The 23,152-nt window shown below is 41.1% G+C and overlaps 1 protein-coding gene across 3 annotated transcripts in view; it reads right to left on the bottom strand.

Annotated features, from left to right (window-relative positions):
• The window catches only part of LOC120539998 (C-type lectin domain family 4 member E-like), a 34,142-nt gene extending 11,337 nt beyond the window's left edge, over positions 1–22,805 (bottom strand). For all 3 annotated transcript variants that reach the window (XM_039770424.1, XM_039770425.1, XM_039770427.1), the window contains exons 1-6: positions 22,624–22,805; positions 8,641–8,751; positions 5,808–5,870; positions 3,504–3,578; positions 3,175–3,246; positions 1,819–1,899 (exon numbers count right to left, since the gene is read on the bottom strand). In XM_039770424.1, coding sequence (XP_039626358.1) covers positions 1,819–1,899; positions 3,175–3,246; positions 3,504–3,578; positions 5,808–5,870; positions 8,641–8,751; positions 22,624–22,723 — 502 coding nt within the window. In that variant the 5' untranslated portion in view covers positions 22,724–22,805. The remainder of the gene's footprint in view (positions 1–1,818; positions 1,900–3,174; positions 3,247–3,503; positions 3,579–5,807; positions 5,871–8,640; positions 8,752–22,623) is intronic.
• Between the last annotated feature and the right edge of the window lie 347 nt (positions 22,806–23,152).

The following is a 23,152-nucleotide window of genomic DNA, read 5'->3' as shown; positions in this document are numbered from 1 at the left end:
GCAGTACAGTAAGATGTTTCATATTAACTCACCCATGGCAGCACTCCGCAGGGTCTGCACAATTAGAAAGAACATAACATTGTCAGACCTGCTTAATGTAATTTAGAGTTACAAAAGTCAAGAGCAGAGGTCAAGTCAAGTCACGTCAAGTTGGGGAGCATGCACTGGTACAGGAGGTCACAAGACAAAATAAAAAACAACATCAGCCCTGGACAAGTTGCCCGTCTGCTGCAGAGTTTATTCACGCACACATCCACAAGGGGACGAGTTCAAACTGAAAGTTAACTTAACCTGACATTTTTTGGGGTTGTGAGTGGGAACACCGCCCAGAAAAGGGCAGAATGTAAAAACTCCACTAAGCACAGAATTCCAACCAAGGATGCTAAATCTATGTGTGATATAGCGGCTCCACAGCTTTGAACGGATGGCCAAGTTTTAATAAGTAATCAGTTTGGCGAGCTCACGCAATTGTAGGGAGTTGATGAGGTAGTTGGGGCGAGATGCACCTGCACATGCAATTGCGAGATGCAGTTGCTTCATCGGCTTCCTATGGTGCGTGATTGAGACGCTGCACCCACGGAGCCATATAAATACGGGCCAGCACAGGAGATCACGAGGGAAGAAACAATGATGGAGGTTAAGAACAACACAAGTACAAGAAGAAGAAGAACAAGCACAACAAGAAGATGAAGAACAAGAAGAAGAACAAGCATGAGAAGAAGAAGACAAAGAACAAGCACAAGAACAAAAACAAGCAGAAGAAGAACAAGCACAACAAGAAGTAGAACAAGCAGAAGAAGAAGCAGACGAAGAAGAACAAGCACAAGAAGAAGTAGAAGCACAAGAAGAAGAAGAAGAAGAAGCACAAGCAAAGGAAGAGGAAGCACAAGCACAAGAAGAAGAAGAAGCACAAGAAGAAGAAGAACAACAACAAGCACAAGCAACCAAGCAGGTCAGAAAAGGAAGGCAGCTAGGACGAGAGCCCTGGAAGACTGTTTGGCCGACATTCAGGGCAGAAGCATTGGGCCACTCCTGCTGACCATTTCAGATAAGTGTGAGTGACCAGGATTATAGACGGTCGAGAAGGCTTGGGAGGGAGAGCCCCAGCGTGACCACCCTTGTGATTGGGGACCCAATTCTCAGTCCAACAAGGGAACCTGTATGTACCCTGGGATGGAAAGCTGCCGGGCCAGTGGAAGGTCAACCGCACCTGTGGATAAGGCAACTCCCCTGTTGCAAGGCCCGCATGGGATAAACAGGGGAGCCGCCAGTTTTGAACAGGCATCGGGTTTTTCTTAAAATGACAACTTCCTTCCAGTATTTTAACTTTGTTTTACAGGATTTATTTATTAGGGATTTTAACCTTCACTTGTCACCTGTTAAAGGATCATTTATTTATGGACTGTTTTTTGTACACTGCACTTTATTGGGGAACATTTGTTTTGATTTTTGTTAACAAAAGCACAGGACACTTTTACACCATCCCTTTGCTCCAAGTGTGATTTGTTCCCATGTGCCCGCTCATCCGGTTATGTTATCGATGGGTCAGTGTCAGGTTCCCGAAACAGGATGAGGGAGCTAGGAGCCAGACCCGCACCATCACACTGTGCTAACCACTGCACCACCATGCCAGTCGAACATAGAAAGTGTGATCACACATCGATCCCAGTAGCTACATTAGGGTCTCTTCCTGAAATGTTAACCCAAGATAGGGCCAGAGCCCAGGTACCACCCCACTCTCTCCCTGGAAGTCCAAAATTGAGTATAATCTATTGTTCTGTAAATATAAAAAGGTAATACAATTATAACTGTTCTCACCTGAGCTGTTTGTTTGATTGGAAAAGACACTTTGGAGGGCTGTCCACACCTCAGTCGACTTGTTAAGGAGCTCTGTGATGTCTGCAGGAAGGTCAATAGTTAGTTTCTATGTTCATTCCTCATTCAGAGTTGTAGTTCAATAAATCAGAAGGCTTTTCCATTTCAGCTGCTATCAAGCCCCCCATTTTAGGCGATGCCCGAGATGAATGGCGCACACACTATTTTAAAAGTATAAATCACATCTGTCTGCAGTGGCATGACGCTCAAGCTTAGAACACCTTTTGTCTCTTCGGTTTTAACCCTCTTCACATTCTCTCATTGACCACCACCCCTGTCTGAGGGTGGGGGGTGAGGGTCTTGTAACTGATTGAAGTGATTTTTGACACTATTTTGCTGAGTGGGTGGGAGGGGAATTCTCTTATCAATTGATTAAAGTGAATTCACTGCATAAAAATAAGATTCTCAAACGTGAGTAATGTAATTCAGGGTTGGCATGGGGGTTGCAGAGCTGCTTATCCCAGAAGCACTGGGGCAGAGTGCCAGTCCATTTCAGGGCCCGCTAACCCACACTGTGGCCAGTTAGATATACAGAGTGAAAGGCACTATATTATAGATATAAATGCTCCCTCAAAACGTTAAGACTTTATATACTGTGGACTCAATTAGAAGAAGACATTGAAAACTCATTTAGAAGGACGAGCGACACACAAAACTGCATGTGGAAGAGTGAGAAGCTTGAGATGCTCGCAATTGGAGCTTCACAGACAAATTACACAATTGAAAAATACACTCTTCTTTCTTTCTTTCTTGGTTGGCGGTGGGTGGCACCTTTTGGCAATAGAACCAAATCAAGCCCAAATGTATGACATAACATTTCCTTGTGTCAAGACACTCGTATTTATTAAAGTAGAGAGGAGCAGAACGAGTGCCATGGGCAGAAGAACATACATCTCCATTCTGGGCTGCTGATTCTGTTCATTGGGTGGGCGTTTGCATGCCTCCCCAAACGAGAATCTTCAGACGTGGGCCTGAATGACCTCACCAATGAAGACATCACTACCAAAGCCATCCTGAGGGTGATGGCCGCTTTTATGGAAAGAAACCCACTGCCTTCAAGCCAGGAGAGCTGGTGGGCCTGAGCTGTCACTTCAGCTAACCACTTATCCATCGTTATGGAGGTGGGAGAAATCCAGGAGAACCAGAAGGAATACCGAAGCAGACACATGGAGAATCTGCAAACTGCACACACGTGATTTATTAGGCGACTTTTCACGTATTGTACATTTATAAGTTTTACATTTTAAATTGAATGACCTCACAGTGCATTCAGGCACGTGCTGATGATGGCTCACTTACTTTTCTGGGATTGTTCAAATCTCATCTGGACTGCATTCTGAAAGTGACTGCTGTTTTTTATAAGATCTGTAACTGAAATAAAAATAAAAGTTATTCAGGTGCCATTATAGTAGTGATCAGAACCTGATTTGTGAACTTTGAGTGCAGCAAATTCAATGATAAATAAATCAATAAAAGTGACAGAACTCATTCGTATCAACCTCAGTTACATGACGGGTAGTGACTAGCTATACGACAGCATGAGGCACATCGTAATGGCAGCACACGTCACTTTGGCAACTTACAAAGCCACTCTTCACGTGTAGGAACATCCACAGTCAGACACTTACTGTTCACTTCAAGCTCACTTAGCTTGCTGACGACTTGTCCTTTAGTCTTATTGATGCTGCCTTGGAGTTTCTTCACTAAAGACAAACAGAGAAAGAGTCACAGACAGGGTCACCTACCAGACGTGGCAGTAAATGTAAAGAATGACACATAGGAAGTCAGAATTTGAGGTTTGAATACACAATGGGCGGTCGGAAAATCGAGAGTCCACCTTATGAGAAGGATTTAGGAGTCGCAGTGGACAGCCAGAAAGTGTTCAGAACCATTAAGAAGGCTAAGAGGATGATGTCAGGTTATATAGCGCCTTGACGTGTGCAGTACAAGTCACAGGAGGTTATGATCAACCTTTATAACGCACTGGTGAGGCCTCAACTGGAGTCCTGGGTGCAGTTCTGGTCTACAAAAAGGACATTCAAGCACAGGAGAAAATCCAGTGAAGAGCAACGAGGCTGATTATGGGGGGTTACAGGGAATGAAATTGAATGTCAGTAAATGTAAAGTACGACACGTAGGAAGTCAAAATGTGAGGTCTGAATACACAATGGGAGGTCTGATGAGTTGTGAGGAAAGATTAGAAGAGCTGAACCTTCTCAGTTTAAGGAAAAGGAGATGAAGAGAAGAACAGATGTGTGGAGTACAAGTCCTATTAATGCTTTATAACACACTGGTGAGGCCTCATCTGGAGTCCTGAGTGCAGTTTGAGTCTCCAGGCTACAAAAAAGGACATAACAGCACAAGAGGAGGTCCAGAGAAAAGCAACAAGGCTGATTCATGGCTACAGGGGGTGAAACTGAATGTCAGTAAATGTAAAGTACGATACGTAGGAAGTCAAAATGTGAGGTCTGAATACACAATGAGAGGTCTGATGAGTTGTGAGGAAAGATTAGAAGAGCTGAACCTTCTCAGTTTAAGGAAAAGGAGATGAAGTGATGTGTGGAGTACAAGTCCAATGTATGCTTTATAAGACACCTTTGAGGCCTCATCTGGAGTCCTGTGTGCAGTTATGGTCTACAAAAAGGACATAACAGCACAAGAGAAAGTCAAGAGAAGAGCAACAAGGCTGATTCAGGGGATGAGTTATGAGGAAAGATTAAAAGAGCTGAGCCTTTACAGTTCAAGCAAAAGAAGATTAAGAGGAGACCTGACTGAGGTGTTTACAATTATGCAGGGAATCAGTGCAGTGGATCGAGACGGTGACTTTAAAATGAGTTCATCAAGAACACGGGGGGACAGCTGGAAACTTATTAAGGGTAAATTTCGCACAAACATTAGGAGGTTTTACTTCACGTAGAGAGCAATAGACACTTGGAATAAGTGACCAGGTAGTGTGGTGGACAGGAGGACTTTAGGGACTTTCAGAATTCGACTTGACTTTTTTTTTTTTTAAGAGAATTAAGTGGGCAGAACTGTTGAGCTTTGTTGAGCTGAATGGCCTGCTCTCGTCTCGATTGTTCTAATGTGTCGGCTGTCACTGTTTACTGCCTGTTGAGATCTGAGGTCAGGGGTCAGTTGGCACACACGTGTGCATGGGAGGCAGCTAAAGAGCTCAAATGAAGGTCATTCCCAGCCAGACCAGGGGGTGGCAGAGTGGGAACCCAGCAAGCAAGCTGGAATCGGGAGGTGTAAGGCAGAGCTTGCTGGGAGGTGTGGAGGAGAGAGTTATACGTATTACTGACATTTGCGTATTGTGATTACTTGCATGTTTACTGTGGCTGTGGGGCTTGGGGAGCACTATTTGGAGAAGAAAATAATTAAAAATACATCCAGGTGCTTTTAACCTGTGTCCTCTTGTGCGTCTATCTGTTGGCTTTAAAGGGTCAACAGCGACTCCTAGCGTCTCACACTCCTTATTAGCCATAAGATGAAAATGACAAAGGAGCCAGCACTTCTCCATCTCATTTGTTTCCATTGACACTCATGTGGGTTCATCATTCATTATCTGGTTTATTAAAACACTTAAGAGAAAAATGTGACAGACTGAAAATTAACAGTTTTAGGCTTCAAATCAGGTGTTTTGAATTCCTTGGAAAGGAACAAAGTCTACGATATAAGAACACGACATTGCATATTAACAAGCTATAAAATTAAATAGGGTCGGAGACTGGCAAAGATTGGTTTCTAATTAAGCAACTGGGTTGGAAGGAAGACCTGCAGCCACCACAGCCCCCCAGGATGGACATTACCCACCCTTGCGCTACAATAAACCTTTGCTTGAGCTCTAAGGCTGTAGTTGGTGAAAAGCAAAATAAAACAGAAAACACACAGAAATGTACAGTTGGCAAGTGGCACAAAGAAAAAAAACTTACCCATAGCATCATACTCTACCAGTTTGTCCTTCAGTCTCTTTTGTTCATGTTTTGCACTAGAAACTACAAGAAACAATTTCTTTAAAAAAAAAATAAAAAATGATATATATATATATGCAGTAAAGGCCTGGCAGAGCATTAAAAAGGAGGAAACCCAGCATCTGGTGATGTCCAGGAGTTCAAGACTTCAGGCTGGCATTGCCAGCAAAGGGTTTTCAACCAAGTATTAGAAATGAACATTTTATTTCCAGTTATTTAATTTGTTCAATTACTTTTGAGCCCCTGAAATAAATGGATTGTGTTAAAGAAATACTTCAGTTGCCTCACATTTTTATGCAATCATTTTGTTCACCCCACTGAATTAAAGCTGAAAGTCTGCACTTCAACTGCATCGGAGTTGTTTCATTTCAAATTCATTGTGGTGATGTACAGAACCAAAATGAGACAAAAGTTGCCTCTGTCCAAATATTTATGGACCTAACTGTGTGTGTATCTACGTATTGTGAACTTGAACCCGGACACACACAGACGGACATCGTAAGTTCAACCAACACACGTTTATTTTTACAATATTCACAGTGCACGAACCCCAGTGCCTCTTGCACCGATTCCCCAAAGTCCAGGCCTCTCCGTCACTATGCCTTTCTCTTGGCCGCCTCCCGTCCTCTCTCCAGCTCTGTCCTCTTCCACCCGACATCCACTAATGACTGGAGGGAGGCGGCCCCTTAAATGGGAACCCGGATGGGCTCCAGCTGCTTCCCGGCACTCTCCTTTGGACACACCCCTGTGTGGCGGAAGTGCCGGTTGTGCACCCGGAAGCCGTCCGGGTGTCTCCTGTTCTCTTCCGCCACACCAGGAAGTGCTGGGCTCCAGTGTTCCTCAGGCACCTGGGCACCGCCCCCAATACAACCAGGGCGATCGCCCCCTCGCGGTCTGGAGGAGGCACAAGCTCTCCTCTGGCCCTCCTGGGCGTCGCCGGGGACCAAGCGGGATATTCCGGCACCGGGACACCGCCTGGCGGTGGCCACGGGTCCCTACAGGGCTGGGCTTCCAAGCCCTGTACCCGAGGCCCCCAACATAACCAGGATGGACGCCCCCTCGCAGTCTGGAGGCTCCAGTCCCGGCCGGGGACCACAGTATATATATATATATATATAAATTAAAGGAACACTTTGAAAACACATCAGATCTCAATGGGATAAAAAAACTCCTGCTGGCTATCTCTACTGATATGGACTGATACGGTGATGTGTGAAAAACGAAAGGATGGAAATGAAAATGATGAACCGACAGAGAGAGGGCTGAACTCAAAGCCACTCCGAAAATCAAAAAGGGAAAAAATGATGCAGCAGGCAGGCAGACAATCCATTAGGCCAAAATTGCATTGCAGCAACTCTAAATTGTACTCAGTAGTTTGTATGGCCCCCCCAATGTCAGGGCATGCTCCTAATGAGACAACAGATGGTGTCCTGGGGGTCTCCTCCCAGATCTGGACCAGGGCATCACTGAGCTCCTGGACAGGCTGAGGCATCGGATGGAGCGAAACATAATGTCCCACCCAGAGGTGTTCCATTAGATTGAGGTCAGGCAAGTGAGCGGGGGGGTCAGTCAATGGTATCAATTCCATCATACTCTTGCCACATGAGGCCAGGGATTGCCATGCACAAGGAGGAACCCAGGAGCTGCTGCACCAGCATAAGGTCTGACAATGGGTCCAAGGATTTCATCCCGATACCTAATGGCAGTGAAGGTGCCTACCGTTGTCTAGCATGTAGAGGTCTGTGTGTCCCTCCATGGATATGCCTCCCCAGACCATCACTGACCCACCACCAAACTGGTCACACTGAATGATGTTACAGGGAGCATAGCGTTCACCACGGCTTCTCCAGACCCTTTCACGTTTGTCACATGTGTTCAGGGTGAACCTGCTCTCATCTGTGAAAAGCACAGGGCACCTGCCAGTGGTGGACCTGCCAATTCTGGTATTCTGTGGCAAATGCCAATTGAGCTCCATGCTGCCAGGCAGGCAGCGAGCACAGGGCCAACTAGAGTATGTCGGGCCCTCAGGCCACCCACATGAATTTTTTGTTTCTGATTGTTTGGTCAGAGACATTCACACCAGTAGCCTGCCTGCTGGAGGTCATTTTGTAGGCTCTGGCAGAGCTCATCCTGTTCCTCCTGGCCCAAAGGAGTAGATACCGGTGGGTCCTGCTGATGGGTTAAGGACCTTCTACGAGGGGCCCTGTCCAGCTCTCCGAGAGTAACTGCCTGTCTTCTGGAATCTCCTCCATGCCCTTGAGACTGTGCTGGGAGACACAGCAAACCTTCTGACAATGCCATGTGCTATTGATGTGCCATTCTGGAGAAGCTGGACTACCTGTGCCAGCTCTGAAGGGTCCAGGTATGGCCTCATGCTACCAGTAGTGACACTGACCATAGCCAAATACAAAATGAGTGACAAAACAGATGAGGAGGGAATGTCAGTGGCCTCCAGCTGTTAAACCATTCATTCCTGTTTTGGGGGTCGTCTTGTAGTTGCCCCTCTAGTGCACCAAAGCAGCTGAAACTGATGAACAAGCCCCTCTGCTACTGAACTGACCAGATCAACTGCCCAAGTTTCATTCACTTGATGCTCTACTCTCATTAAACTGGGTTCCTTTAATTTTTTGAGCAGTTTATAAAACGGTACAACTCAAAAAGCTGCAGGCACTCATTCACCTTTCCATTATAAAAAATACATTTTAAAATCAGACATTATAAAACTATTAACCTGGCAAACACTGTGATTCTTTTCTGTTATAGAACAAAAGAACGATGTGCCAAGTTTACTTACTCTTGTGAAAAGACGTGATGAGAAGTGCTAGGGAAAGGATGAAGAGCAGAAGGACGAAGATATTCAAACACCACGAGCGTCTCTCTGAAGGAGGAATTTGTCTGCTTCTCTCTAAAAAGGGAGACAATGGAAGTCTTGTAGTCATACTCCATATCTGTTTTGAAGAGATGAATAGATTTTTCCCCCCTAAATGATAACATGTCTGTCACTGTTTCCAATGTTCTTATTGTATGGTCAATAATGTAATATGATGAGTGTTTCCATTAATGATTTGCAGCTCTCCAAAGCCTGTATAGCAGGGGTCTCAAACTCCAGGCCTGGTGGGCCGCAGTGGCTGCAGGTTTTCATTCTAACCGTCTTCTTCATTAGTGACCAGTTTTTGCTGCTAATTAACTTCTTTTGTCTTTGTTTTAATTAACTTGACTCAGACTCGTTAGTTGTTTCTTTTTCCTTATTTTGCAAGCAAACAATAATGAGACACAAAACAAGCTGCCACATCACCAGCTAACCACATTATTTGAACATAAAGAAAGGTGAGGGTCTCAGTACGGTTGATCTCTCAGGTCACCAAAATATTTTGACAGAGTTCTGAGAAAAAACAGAAAAATCAACAGTTTTGGAAATGTTTCCTATGACAGAATGAGAGCAGCAACAAGCCATGGAATTAAAGAACGGGTTTAATTAACAGCAAGAATTGGCTTCTCATTAAGAGATTGGTTGGAGTTTGAAGCTCTGATTTAGCTGGTCATCTGTTGGCTCGTTTCACGTCTCATTTCTGTTTGGCTGCCATTTAATGAACAAAAGAATCAACTCAGCGGACTGACTCCTTAAAAACAGGGCTATTAAAATGGAGGGAAAAGAAGTTAATTAGCAGTGAAAACTGGGCACTGATTAGGAAAAGGGTTAGAATGAAAACCTGCAGCCACTGCAGCCTTCCAGTCCTGGAGTTTGACACCCGTGCTGTAGAGCATCAAAGTAGGACACAAGGAAGGACTGATGGGACAGTCGAGCGTCACCTTTCGACTGCTACGTGTGTTTAGAAAGAGGAGGACATCGGAGTAGGTGAAGAAATGCCATACCTACACACAGAGACTCGGACATTGAACCGACCGAAAACCATTTCAAGGTATTTATAGCAGAGCAACCTGCTTAGGTTCACTTCTTTTGAAAGCAGCACTCTTGTCTGTGGCCTGCATCAGGATGACTTGAGATTAATTAATGAATTAATTAATCATTTACTCAATTAAAATTAGGCGGAATGGTGGCTCTGAGGATAGGGATCCGCATTGGCAATTGGAAGGTTGTCTGTTTGAATCCTGTAAAGGCCAGAACGCGATTCCTCCCCATTGGACCCCTTGAGTAAGGCCCTTAAACCTGCAATCATTCCATCAAGGGTGTGACGTCAACTTGCATCCAGCCCTCCAAGTAGGGAGAAGTGTCCAGCTGCAGTCAGGACAGTTTTAAGCCCACTTCAGACACTATGAGGTCCATACATTGACGGCCCCCTTCTCCTCTTTCGCTGGTGACCTGACGCCCCTCATGACGACTTCAATTCCCTTTAGTTCCTGCACTCAAATGTGTATTCAGCATTTACTAAACTTCTAAACTATTGAGGTCTCCCAGTTCTGCAGCCGAAGCAGTTGTTTTGGTGTTGTATATCTGAAACAAAATGAACAAAAAATCTTCACATTTTGTATTTTAAAGTATATGTTTTATTTCTGAGTTTGCCATGTCTCATTCACAAGACGGCACTTTTTAATACATTAGTCTATGCTGCACTCAACGGAGTAATGGCTCTGTGGCTAAGGGTCTACACTGGTAATCAGAAGGTTGACCCCAAATAAAAATGGGAAATGCTAAAGACGAGGAAGAATAAATGATATGCTGCACTCGGCTACACTACATATTCTTATAGACTTTGAATCGAATAAATCATATCATTTGCATAAACAGTCAAAATATTCAAAACTACGCGCCGGACGTTTAGGGGCTCTTTAGAGTACCGTCTTAGTGGTCCTGTCTGTGTTATATCATTAGTACTGTATTACTATAAACATATTACTTTAACATGGCCTTTCTATAACTTCAATTTAATTTAATTTAACTTAATCCTGATACTCTGTATGTTCAATTTCCTCATAATAACTACTCATGGTGGCTCTAAAATCCGTACTGACCCCTACTCTCTCTTCTGTTTCTTTTTCCGGTTCCTTTGTGGTGGTGGCCTGCGCCACCTCCACCTACTCAAAGCTTCATGATGCTCCAACAACGATGGATGGATTTAAAGGCAGAAGTCTACGTGACCATCATCATCATCAAGCCCTTCCGTGAGAACCCTAAATCCAAAGAGGACTGTTTCATTTATGTTAGGTAGAATGCCCAGAGGGGACTGGGTGGTCTCATGGTCTGGAATCCCTACAGATTTATTTCTCCAGCCGTCTGGAGTTTTTTTGTTTTTTCTGTCTCCCCTGCCCATTGGACCTTACGCTTATTCGATGTTAATTAATGTTGATTTATTTTGTTTTATAATTGTGTCTTTCATTTTTCTATTCTTTAATATGTAAAGCACTTTGAGCTACTGTTTGTTTGAAAATGTGCTATATAAATAAATGTTGTTGTTGTTGTATCATTAGTACTGTATTATTACTGGTGTACAAAATTTTTATTTTTATATTAATGATGCATGAATTGTGACTGAGTTTATGCTCCAGAGGAATGATGCACTCGCCCCTCAGAAGCTCAAAAAGGTATTACTAAGATCTTCTCCGTTAGCCAAGTGGCTTTGCGTACCCATTGTTGATGGCTCACGACCTCGCAGCAAGTACGAAGAGACGTTTATCACGTTAACACGACAGTTTATCCCGTTGAAGTTTTTTTTTATCTACATATATATATATATATATATATATATATATATATATATATATATATATATATATATATATATATATATATTTTGCAACACACGTTTAGTTTGCCACCACTACTATAACAGTACATTAGGCACAGAAGTGTACCGCCAACACGTTGCGTGGAAAGTGGGTGGAGTCAAAAGTGCTGGAGCTGAGAGGGGCGTCAGCTTACGGGCCTCAGAATGTCTCAGGTCGTGGAATGTGTCCGTGGCCTAAAACTGTCCTGACTGCAGCTGGACTCTGTTGCAAGTAGGCCCTCCAACCTGCGGGGAAAACTTGGGGACTGATGGCAGAATCGGCCACCGCAAAAAAAAAAAAAACTCATACTAATCTGAACTAGTGTGGTGCTCAGCTGTGCACTCGGGTCCTAATCTGGGACCCTGAGGTGCTTTGTTATGTGGTGGGTGCGACAACGTGCTGTATCAGCGCAGGTTCCTAACCTCTCTCAATTAAAATGAATTAATTTCTTACTTTATGTACTGTTTCATCATGGTTTTAATCATCAAATTAAAAATGACATTTTACCGCCTGCCCGTGTACCTCCAACCAAACCTCACGCGAAAACCACCCGTCCGTGGTGGCGGAAGTGAAAGAGAGCTGTGCCGACTCACCTGACTGGACGTCCTTCATTTCGTTTCAGCCCCCCTATAGATTGATAGATACTTTAAATGGGCATTAAAGGCACTATATAAGAAATGCATAATTATAGAATCAGAGTATAAATAATACTGTCAGGATCTTAAAACTCAAGATGTGGATGATGACTGCTTAGAGTATTAGGACTCTTTAGGACTCTGGTCACCAGGATCAAAAGCACTAAAGTCATAGAAGACATTCTGGGGACAAAATCTCAGCTGACAACATGACAACACGTCACACTCCTACTAAATGATGTCAAGCAGTTTTCTCTGCAAAGAGCTTGTTTGAAAACGCTGGGAAAGTGCTTGAAAAAACACTAAAAAACACACAAAACAAAGCACGAAAGGGGCACGTGAAAGGCCTTTAAAATGGCAGAAAATCGTTAAACATATGCTGGAAATTGACAACACTTAATTGGGAATAGAGTGGGAGCTGAATGTCCAGCCATTCTGGATGGACCATCGCACACGGAATAAAATGGCATTTCAGATTAAAATAAAAACAAATATGTGCATCGGTTGCACGTAATAAAATTGTTTTAATCAAAAATAATGTAATTATGCTTAATGTGCTAAATTAATATTTCCTAGAACAACATGATATTTTTATATAAAATGAATTAAACTTTTAATTCTCTGTTATATTAATTATATTATGGCAAATGAACATGTCAACAAAGCATAACATTTTAATAATTGTTTTATAAACTTTTTAAAAAATGCGCCTCACCGAATTACTTATAGCTATAATCTTTTTTAGGTTGTCAATTATACTTGTTTTATAGTCCATGTTCAAGAAATAAACAGGTTTACTTATACCAAATCTAGTTTTATTTGGTAAAAACAATACAAACCAACAAAAATACGAAAGATTAGTATTCAGAAGTTGAAATGTATACAACAGTTGTACAAGAACACTGCTTCTTGGTCTGTGCCAGAATGCCACGACCAATGTATAACTAAATATGAACACAAAACGCACCTTGGATAGAGTGTCAGTCAGTCATCGTCCAACCCGCTATATGCTAACTACATGGTCACGGGGGTCTGCTGGAGCCAATCCCAAGCAACACAGGGCGCAAGGCAGGAACAAATCCCAGGCAGGGCGCCAGCCCACCACAGTGGATAGAGTGTTATATTATAAAATACATTTATTTATATTTATATAACTGCATCTATTATAGAATAAATGTTAAATATTAGTAAAATAAAAAAGTGTAAAAATTGCTGCTTGGCACCTTTTTTCACAATATATATATATATTTTTTATTTTCAAACGAGCAAATGCAGAATCTGCACTGTATTGTATTCGGATGTATTATTTATTTGACTGTATTAATAGTATTGAGCAATGTTATGATAATTAATACTAATTAACAGCAAGGCTGAAAGTAGTTGACCCGTAACGAAAGTCAGAACATACCTGTACTAAGCGAGTAAATCTAACAACTTAATAGCACATTTACTGACTTGTGACGGTGGTTAGTGAGGACAGTTTGATAAAACATTAAAATACAAGGAAAAACGCAAAACGGAATAACGTTTGTATGAGTGATTAAGTATTTTGAATGAATATCTGAATATTTCTCGTGTGTGTGTGTGTTTTTTTTTTTTACTTTAATTTCACTAACCTTTTGCTCTTAACCGGCGACAACAACTCAAACCCACAATCCGTTGCTTCTTTGAAAGTCACGTGACTTTACCGCCAAGTTATCCAGCCTCCGCTGACGATGAATCCGCTTTGTGCGTATTAATTTGCGGTGAGAACTAAATAGAACTATTTTGACTTCTACCTAAATGACTGAAATTAGTATATTGTACATCCCACAAGATTCAATAAATTAAACATGACCGAGTTATGTTCAAAAGTGGATCATAATCAATACATGAAGTAAATACATATTTGTAAATGCAACAACCTGCCATTTCCCTTTTTTTCAGTGCAAGACATTATTGTTTACACCGGTTGTGTAACGGCAGTCTCCTGGGTTATGTGGTTTCTCCTATGAAGTTGGTTCTTTGGAATCTGAAAAGGATCCTAAAATGTGGACAAAACAGAAATCTTAAAAGTCGATCTTAAATGTATCGATCCTTAACAGATCAAGAAAACCGGAACTCCATCTGTGTTATTTATTGTATGCGGCAAGAGAGCTTATAAGCTCAGACACTTCACAATTCTGTTTGTGGAAAATGTCTAAATAAACGAAGGTTCCTTCTGGAACTTTATATTGACGCGTCTTTTGGGGACCAAAAATTGTTCCCCTGTGGCATCGCTCTGAAGCACTACTTTGGCGCCTTCATTTTTAAGAGTGTTGTTCATTTTTTATTCTTTTAAAGGTATGTTATAAACTAATCTTGCAATTCATGTAGTAAATAACAGGTACCCTCTGCTTTATAACTTCTTCTGTATAATCTACAGTTAGAACACTGAAAATAATTTGCTACCAAAGTCAATGACGGTGGCAGAGGAAACACATCAGGAGATGTGAAAAGTTTATCATTAAAATGTATATAATTATTGTTTAGTATTGTGTGTAGTGAATTAAATATTTTTGAAATATTGAAATAATTTATTATGAAAAAAACCGTAGTACTAGGGTGTTGTACCGTGTTAGCCATTATGAATGTAGTGAAAAGTCAAGCAGAATGACCCCTTTTATTGGCTAACTAAAAGATTAGAATATGCAAGCTTTCGAGGCAACTCGGGCCCCTTCTTCAGGTGAGATGTAATTGATTTGCCTCGAAAGCTTGCATATTCTAATCTTTTAGTTAGCCAATAAAAGGGGTCATTTTGCTTGACTTTTCATTATTAAAAAAGTTATAGTTTTACGCGCATATGGTCGTCCTATATGATCAGGATAATTGCGAAAGTGAACGTTTAAAAGTCAATGTTCAGTTTCCACCTGAGAATGGATCATCCATCCATCCATTTTCTAACCCGCTGAATCCGAATACAGGGTCACGGGGGTCTGCTAGAGCCAATCCCAGCCAACACAGGGCACAAGGCAGGAACCAATCCTGGGCAGGGTGCCAACCCACCGCAGAGAATGGATCATTTTTCATATAATTTTTTCTTTCAATCTAAAATGTAAATTAAATTTTTTTCCCAATCAAAATATATATAAAACACTCAATGTGTTATTATTAAAGACCACCGAGCTGTTTGTTTCACTCCTTATATAACATGAATTGAAAGCGACTGTTTGGTTGGCACTTCATCCCCATGAGGCGTCATCTGAATGCGCTCAGTCAGTTTTTAAGTATAGCAAATCAATGCCTGCCTATTAGAGATCATTAAGCTGCTTATACTGGCTTAGTAGTCATTCAATTTAACTAAAATATTAATAAACAATTTATAGCATTGTTCTTTTATTCATATTCGTTAAAATATAGTGTAAGTGAGGCACACTCTTAAAAATGAAGGTGACAGAGCGGTTCTCTCTAGCGATGCCATAGGGCAGTGATTCTTAACCTTTTTTGAGTCACGGAACTATTTAAGAATCTGATGAAAGCTATGGACTCCCCTTCCTCAGAAATATTCACATAAACACAACTTTGCATGCAATGAATATAAAGTACATTGTATATGCGATGAGACAATCAAATCTCGATAAATAAAGTGTTATTAAACTGTGCACTCTTAGCAGTGTCGGGTGCGTTTTATTTCATTTCTTTCAATGGGAAACCGTTGATTAGGACAAGTGTCATGCGTAACATTTTTCTCGCCGTTATTTTTCCTACGCGTTATTTTTCTCAAGAGTATGTAACTCATACATTGGGCTTAGGTGAGAAAAATAACGGCGAGAGACGTAACGCGCGAGAAAAAAATCACGTGAGAAAGTTCACGTGAGAAAAATCAACAGTACCAGGCTGTATAGTGAATATAAATGTTATTTTTTATCTGACCCTTACGGATCCCCTGAAACCCATCCATAGACCCCCTAGGGGTCCAAAGACCTCAGGTTAAGAACCCATGCCATAGGAGAACCACTTTTGGTTCCCAAAATACCCATCCATGTGAAGGTTCCAGAAGGTTCATTTATTTAGATCCATGACAGGCTCCATACAGTAAATAACCGTGACGGTAACAGATTTGTAAAAAACACCAGTGACTCAGGATTTTAAAACAACTTTTGTGCCGTACAATCAGCTCAGGTTTTCTTAATCGGTTGGTGTCCTGATAGGTGGCCTAGACATTAAAGTTTTTTTACATATTAGGACATTTTTCAAAGCACAAATAGCCTTATACGCAAAAAACCCGTCCCAGAATGAAGTGGTGCTTTGTCAAGCAAGAGGAACCATAAAACCCAAGAACCCTAAAGAACCGACTTTTTAAGACTATTTATATAAATATTAAAATATGACGGGTAACTTCAATATTTTCATATTATTTTTAAAAAACATTCGCCAATATTGTGAGTCTAAGACAATATAACATTTATAAAATACTCGCTCATTTTGAAACAATTGATATTGGCAGATAAAGCACTTCTTTAATGTAAATATGCACATCTCTTTTGCAAAATATGTCATCAATTCTATTACAGTGTTTTTTGCAACAAAAGGCGGCTTTTGTTATGTATTTTGTTGGATTTTTTTTTTTTTTTTTACATTCTCCTCTAACACACTTAATCTAATTCAGAACTATGGGGCGTCTTAGCCTGTCCGAGCAGCGCTGGACGAAAAGCAGGAAACAGAACTGGACAGGATGTCAGTGCACCTCCGACCTTAGTTTTCTTGTCATTTGTTACAATTATCAATATTTTTTAATTGATTAATGAAAAGCAAATTATCAACCCGTTAATTAAAAAGCAAACAATCCATCCAATCAAGTCAAACTTAAACCGAAATACCCCTTTTTAAAAAGATAAATAATTCTGTATTTTCAGTCATCCTATAGACTGTATGCTAAGTGGAGGACCCGTGTCTCTTAATGCATTGTGTAATTACAAATAATATCCAAATCATTTTTCTGAGGAATGATTTTACAGCTGTTCTATTTAAAGCATGTAATCAATTTAAATTTGCTAGATATTTGGCAAAACAATGAAACTCTTTTACAACTGAATTATACTCAAGAGACACTTAACACAAAGTAAAATACTCAATCCATCTCTCCTTTTCAGTGTATTTATACCTTCTATGTTTATATTTGTCACGATATCGCGCTTGCATTGTGCTTTTTAACGTCGGTCTGCCATTTAGCAACGTGAATTACATTGTGAATGATCGCTGAGCAGTTCTTGTTTATTTCATCCTTTGAATAATCATATTATGGTCTATAAAGTGAATTCTGTATTTCAGAGTTTTCCCCACAACCTTGCTTCAGTGCCCCATATCCTTGCACTCGGCTTACCCACAATGATGCCAGGATGAGCTGCGACTTACCGTATGACTCCCCCGTACTCGGCAAAGTTGGTGGGCAGACTGCACGAGTGGGCTTGAATTGCTCCTGAGCCTTTGACGTTGCGAAGGAAAGATTTTGCATAAAACAGACGAATCGTTAAATGTTCATAATGTGTAATTACTGCTTGTACGTGATAGTATGGTATTGTACCGTGTTAGCTAATATGGATGTAATGAGAAGTCAAGCAAAATGACTCTTTTTATTGGCTAACTGAACAGATTACAATATGCAGGTTTTCAAGGCACGTCAGGCCCCTTCTTAGACGACAACTTATACCTGAAGAAGGGGCCTGGAGAGGGCAGCTAGTCTTGAATGGAGCCTGTTCTAAATCAGGGGTCTCCAACCTTTTTATCCCCCCCGAGAGCTACTTTAACTAAATGAAAATGGCCGAGAGCTACTCATGTTTTCTAACGTTTATTCTCATAGCATATTTCAACGCAAACAAACGGAATACGCTTGTTATACCTGAACATTTACAAAATGTTGGTGTCCACAACTCACATTTTGCATTAAAACATCACAAAAAATATTGAGTTCACCTGCAAGTGCATTTTGTATGTCTGTATGGATTTTCTCGTGTATCTCACGCTATTGAATTAAAACATGAATGCTGTCAAAACAAAACAAAGCAATTCCAAATACACAGATACGACTTCTTCATTTGTCATTTTGTCACATGCCACTGTGTCACTTTATTCACAGGTCCAGTCGCATGTGTGACGTGTTTTTTAGTTCGTCAGATGACTGGCGCTGAGGTGTGTGGTGGAGTGGAGCCACTGAGGTTCACTCTTATGGAGTCGTTTAAATGTTCGTCTGTCAGTCTTGTTCTGAACTTTGATTTCATGACATTCACGTCAGACTCACAGAGGTATGGAGACCCAAACAAAGCAGACATTTTCAGAGCTGCTTGGTGAAGATTCTTATAGTTATCTGGCTCTACTAAGCTCCAGAAATGCTGAGAATGCTGTTGAGACTTTAACTGTACGTTATTTACTAATATATAATACAGTATATAAAATCCAATGTCTCTGTCTCTGTCTGTCTATCTGTATGTCTGTCCGCTTTTCACGAGAGGACTACTTAACGGATTTAGATCGGGTTTTTTTCCTATAATTTGCTTGAACATTCTGGTTGATTTTGCGACTACTCTCATTTCGCTTTGTATCAGAGCTCGCTTGCGGTGCCGATTTATTTGCGCGAATCCGAGCAGACCGAGGGGCGGGGCCTTCCCCACTCACTCGCCAGCTTCGGGGCGTGGACCTTAACTCCGCTTAGCTAGCGAACGAGACAACAATCGAATTCAACTTTTTTGATATTTAAAATAAAGTGTTACTTAGGTCTTGATGAGTGTGAGTCCGCAAATTCTCTTAAGTGTCTGCCACATTGAAAAGAGAGATTGCAGTTCAGATTGTGGATCGTGATTTTGTGTTAAAAGGATCGTGATATGATTTTTTGAGAAAGATCGCCCACCCCTAATTTGACTAATCAAGTTTTCAAATTTATGTAGGAGTCATTAACCCTTTGGTGAGCTACTTGGAAACGGATTGCCAGTTACCTCTAGCTCGTGAGCGACGTATTGGAGACCCCTGACCTAAATAAATGAACCTTCTGGAACCTTCACATTTGGAAACCAAAACTGGTTCCCCTATATGGCAGGGATTCTTAACCTGAGGTCCGTGGACCCCGATGGGTTTCAGGGGGTTAGATAAAAAAATTATATTCACCGTACAGCCCGGTACTGTTGCAAATATTTTGTTGCATTTACTGTATCGGACATTCACTTAGAATGATCTTAAATCAGATACATGCAAGGGGATAAAATGTATTTTATTTATAGGTCAGCTTTGCTCTTGCTTTTGTTTTTTGTTTTTTTTTTTGTTCTAGGAAAGGAAGATGATTAAAATCTGCACTTTAAAAAAGAACCACCTTCCCTTTAAAAAAAAGAAAAATCCAAAGCAGGTTGCAAAACAACCAGACTCTTAGAAATAAAGATGCCAAAGCGGTTCCATAGGGGAGCCAAATTTGCTTCCCTAAAGATCTATCCGCATGAAGGTCCCAGAAAGAGCCTTTATTTATTTAGATCTGTAACAGACTCCATTAATAGCCATCAATGGCTGATAACACATTTGTAAAGTCCCTTTGGGTTCTGTGGCTACAGGATCTGGGCTGGTAACTCGAAGGAATCCTACTCCGTTGGGCCCTGGAGACGGCCCTTTACCTGCAATTGCTCCAAACAGCTGACCCTGCGCTCTGACCCCACAAAAACTCTGGAGAGTAAGTGGGGGTCTGCATGAAAACTAACAAATTTATAATACAAGAAACTGTACATGGTGACTGAATAATTAAAAATGTTTTAAAGTATTCTTACTACATCACGGGTGTCAAACTCCGGGTCCTGGTGGGCTGCAGTGGCTGCAGTTTTTCATTCTAACCATCTTCTTTATTAATGAAGAGTTTTTGCTGCTAATTAACTTCTTTTTCTTTAGCTTTAATTAACTTGACTCAGGCCCCTTAGTTGTCTCTTTTTCCTTAATTAGCAGCCAAACAATAATGAGACCCAAAACAAGTGACCTTCACACTTGTGCCCATCACACAATGTCTGAAAATAAAGAAAGGTGACAGTCGGGGCAAGGTTGATCTCTCAGGTCACCAAAACATCTTGACGGTCTTCTTAAGAAAAAAACGAAAGATCAACAGTTTTGGAAATGTGTGCTGCAGCATAATGAGAGCAACAACAAGCCATGGAATTAAATAACGGGTTTAATTACCAGCAAGAATCACATTCCCTTTAAGAGATTGATTGGAGTGAAATTGGTTGGAGTTTGACATTCCAGTTTAGCTGCTCATCTGTCGGCTCGTTTCACATCTTATTTCTGTTTGGCTGCCATTTAATGAAGAAACTAATAAATTCGGAGGACTGAATCCTTAAAAACAGGGCTATTAAAACGAAGGGAAAAGGAGGTAATTAGCAGCGAAAACTGGACACTGATTAGGGAAAGGGTGAGAATGAAAATCTACAGGCTTGGAGATCTGCATAAATAATGCAGGCTGTGTTCAGATTTTCTTGATCTGTTTGAATCCCACCAGGTTGCCTACTAGACATTAAAGATTTCTGTTTTGACCATTAAATTAGGAACCTTTACCAAATCCAAAGAACAATACAATACAATACAATTTATGTTTGTGTAGCCCAGAATCACAAAAGGAGTGCTGCAATGGGCTTTAACAGGCCCTGCCTTTTGACAGCTGTTATACTACATTTTTCTTTATGTCACTATATCTGGACAATACTGTTATGAGTTTTATTCACATGTGCATGTTAAATTTGGCACGCAGGGGCACAGCAGTTACAATTGCTAGCCAAGCATTGGATTAGATAGCCAAAGACAACTGGAGGCTTGTATAGTCAGCTTAAACACAGGATAGGGTATTTCTGTCCTTTGTCAGCACAAATCTTTTTTCCTTATTGGGGGAATGAGAATCGGCATGTAAGCACTATGATATTTCTGTATTTTGTGGAGGAGGAATTCAGCCCTTGTTTGGAGACAGAGAAGACCAGCAAGTGAAGCAAGACATTATAAAAGGCTTGGACAGCAGCCAGACCCTTCGAGGCTGTGTCGACAAAGTTTGAAAAACCTCCCAGCATGGGGACGGAAAAATGGCTGACTGTGTTGATCCAGATTTCCCACCTGGATTAAGTCTGTCCATGCGCCTCTCCGTCTGTAACCGCGTTAACCGTCAGTAAATGTAAGCTAAAAGATATTTTTTCTTGTACCGCCGTAATCACGATGGGAGGGATATCGCCGTTTCTGGTATATTATGATATTGTTTAATTATTTAATATGCCACAATTTCAAAAGAACACATTTCCAAGAGAGCTAATGCCTCTTCGGGAAACAATAGCCACCCTAGCCTTGACTGTCTTAAGAAGAGAAGGAAAAATTCCCAAAAAAAAAATAAAAATAAAATGGAAGAAATCTCAGGAAAGGACATTTGAAGAGAGACCCCTTTCCAGGTAAGCTGGGTGTGCAGTGGATGTCAAAAAAAAGGGGTAAATGCAGCACAGTACACAGAATAGAGTGATCCTCTATACCAGGGGTGTCAAACTCCAGTCCTGGAGGGCCGCAGTGGCTGCAGGTTTTCATTCTAACCATCTTCTTAATTAGTGACCAGTTTTTTGCTGCTAATTACTTCTTTTAATTAACTTGACTGGGGCTCTTTAGTTGTTTCTTTTTCCTTAATTAGCAGCCAAACAATAATGAGACACAAAACAAGCCGCCACATCACACAATATCTGAAAATAAAGAAAGGTGAAGGTCTCAGCAAGGTGGATCTCTAAACTCACCAAAACACTTTGACGATGTTCTCATGAAAAACAGAAAATCAACAGTTTTGGTAATGTCAGTTGTGGCTGAATGAGAGCAACAACATGCCATGAAATTAAATAACAAGTTTAATTAACAGCGAGAATTGGCTTCTCATTAACAAACTGGTGTGGAGTTTGAAGCCCCAGTTTAGCTGGTCATCTGTTGGCTCGTTTCACGTCTCATTTCACGTCTCATTTCTGTTTGGCTGTCATTTAATGAGGAAAGGAATCAATTAAGAAAAATGAATCCTTCTAACAGGGCTATTAAAATGTGAATTATCAGTGAAAACAGGTCACTGATTAGGAAAAGGGTTAGAATGAAAACCTGTAGCCGCTGCAGCCCTCCAGGCCTGGAGTTTGACACCTGTGCTCTACACAGTTAATTAATTATTTACTTTCATATGCAAAGAATCCTTCATGGGGTTCTTGTCAACCACTAGTTCTAAGAAAAACCAGTAAAGAGCCATTACAGAACTGTTATTTTCAGACTGCAGAATAAGACAAAAAATAAAAACAAATACGTGGGACCAACTTGACCATCCAACTGTCCTCATGACCCCAAGCGGTGGAAACTCAAGCCTTATAATAGAATGGGGGTATCTCTAAGTGGAAACTGCCTCCCCATCACCACCTTATACTATAGAAAGCGGTCATTCTTACCGTAACTGTCCGTGCGTCTTTCCTTTATTTTTTCTTTCAGGTTATCTGTACTGTATTCATTAGGTACGGAGCGCATAACATAAAAGTTCTCCTTGGTCATTTTTGTCAGAATATTAATTTAAAAAAAAGAAAACCTGTCAGATATCCTTCTAGGTCTTTGTTTGTGGAGAAGATTAAATTTGTTCCAATAGTCTCGCTGTTTTTGCATTGACTGATAAGGTGAAACCCAGATTACCGTACATTTCCGCAGATCTTTATCGCTTTTCTTTTCACTGCACTTTTCTGCACACATTTACTGTCTCTGTGGTTCATTGCTGGCTTCTACCTACACTCCTGAGTCCCATGTCTACTTCTGCAAAAACTTTATACATAAAGGGGTCAGTGTGGTTAATCAAGCATTTTTTTTAAAGATTTTATGTGGCGGGTGGCACGGTGGCACAGTGGGTAGCGTTGCTGCCTCGCAGTTAGATAGATAGATAGATAGATAGATAGATAGATAGATAGATAGATAGATACTTTATTAATCCCA

Source organism: Polypterus senegalus, chromosome 12 (assembly GCF_016835505.1).
Source record: "Polypterus senegalus isolate Bchr_013 chromosome 12, ASM1683550v1, whole genome shotgun sequence".
NCBI lineage: Eukaryota > Metazoa > Chordata > Cladistia > Polypteriformes > Polypteridae > Polypterus > Polypterus senegalus.
The sequence above is the reverse complement of the archived record's forward strand: the minus strand, read 5'-3'. Positions and strand labels throughout refer to the sequence as shown.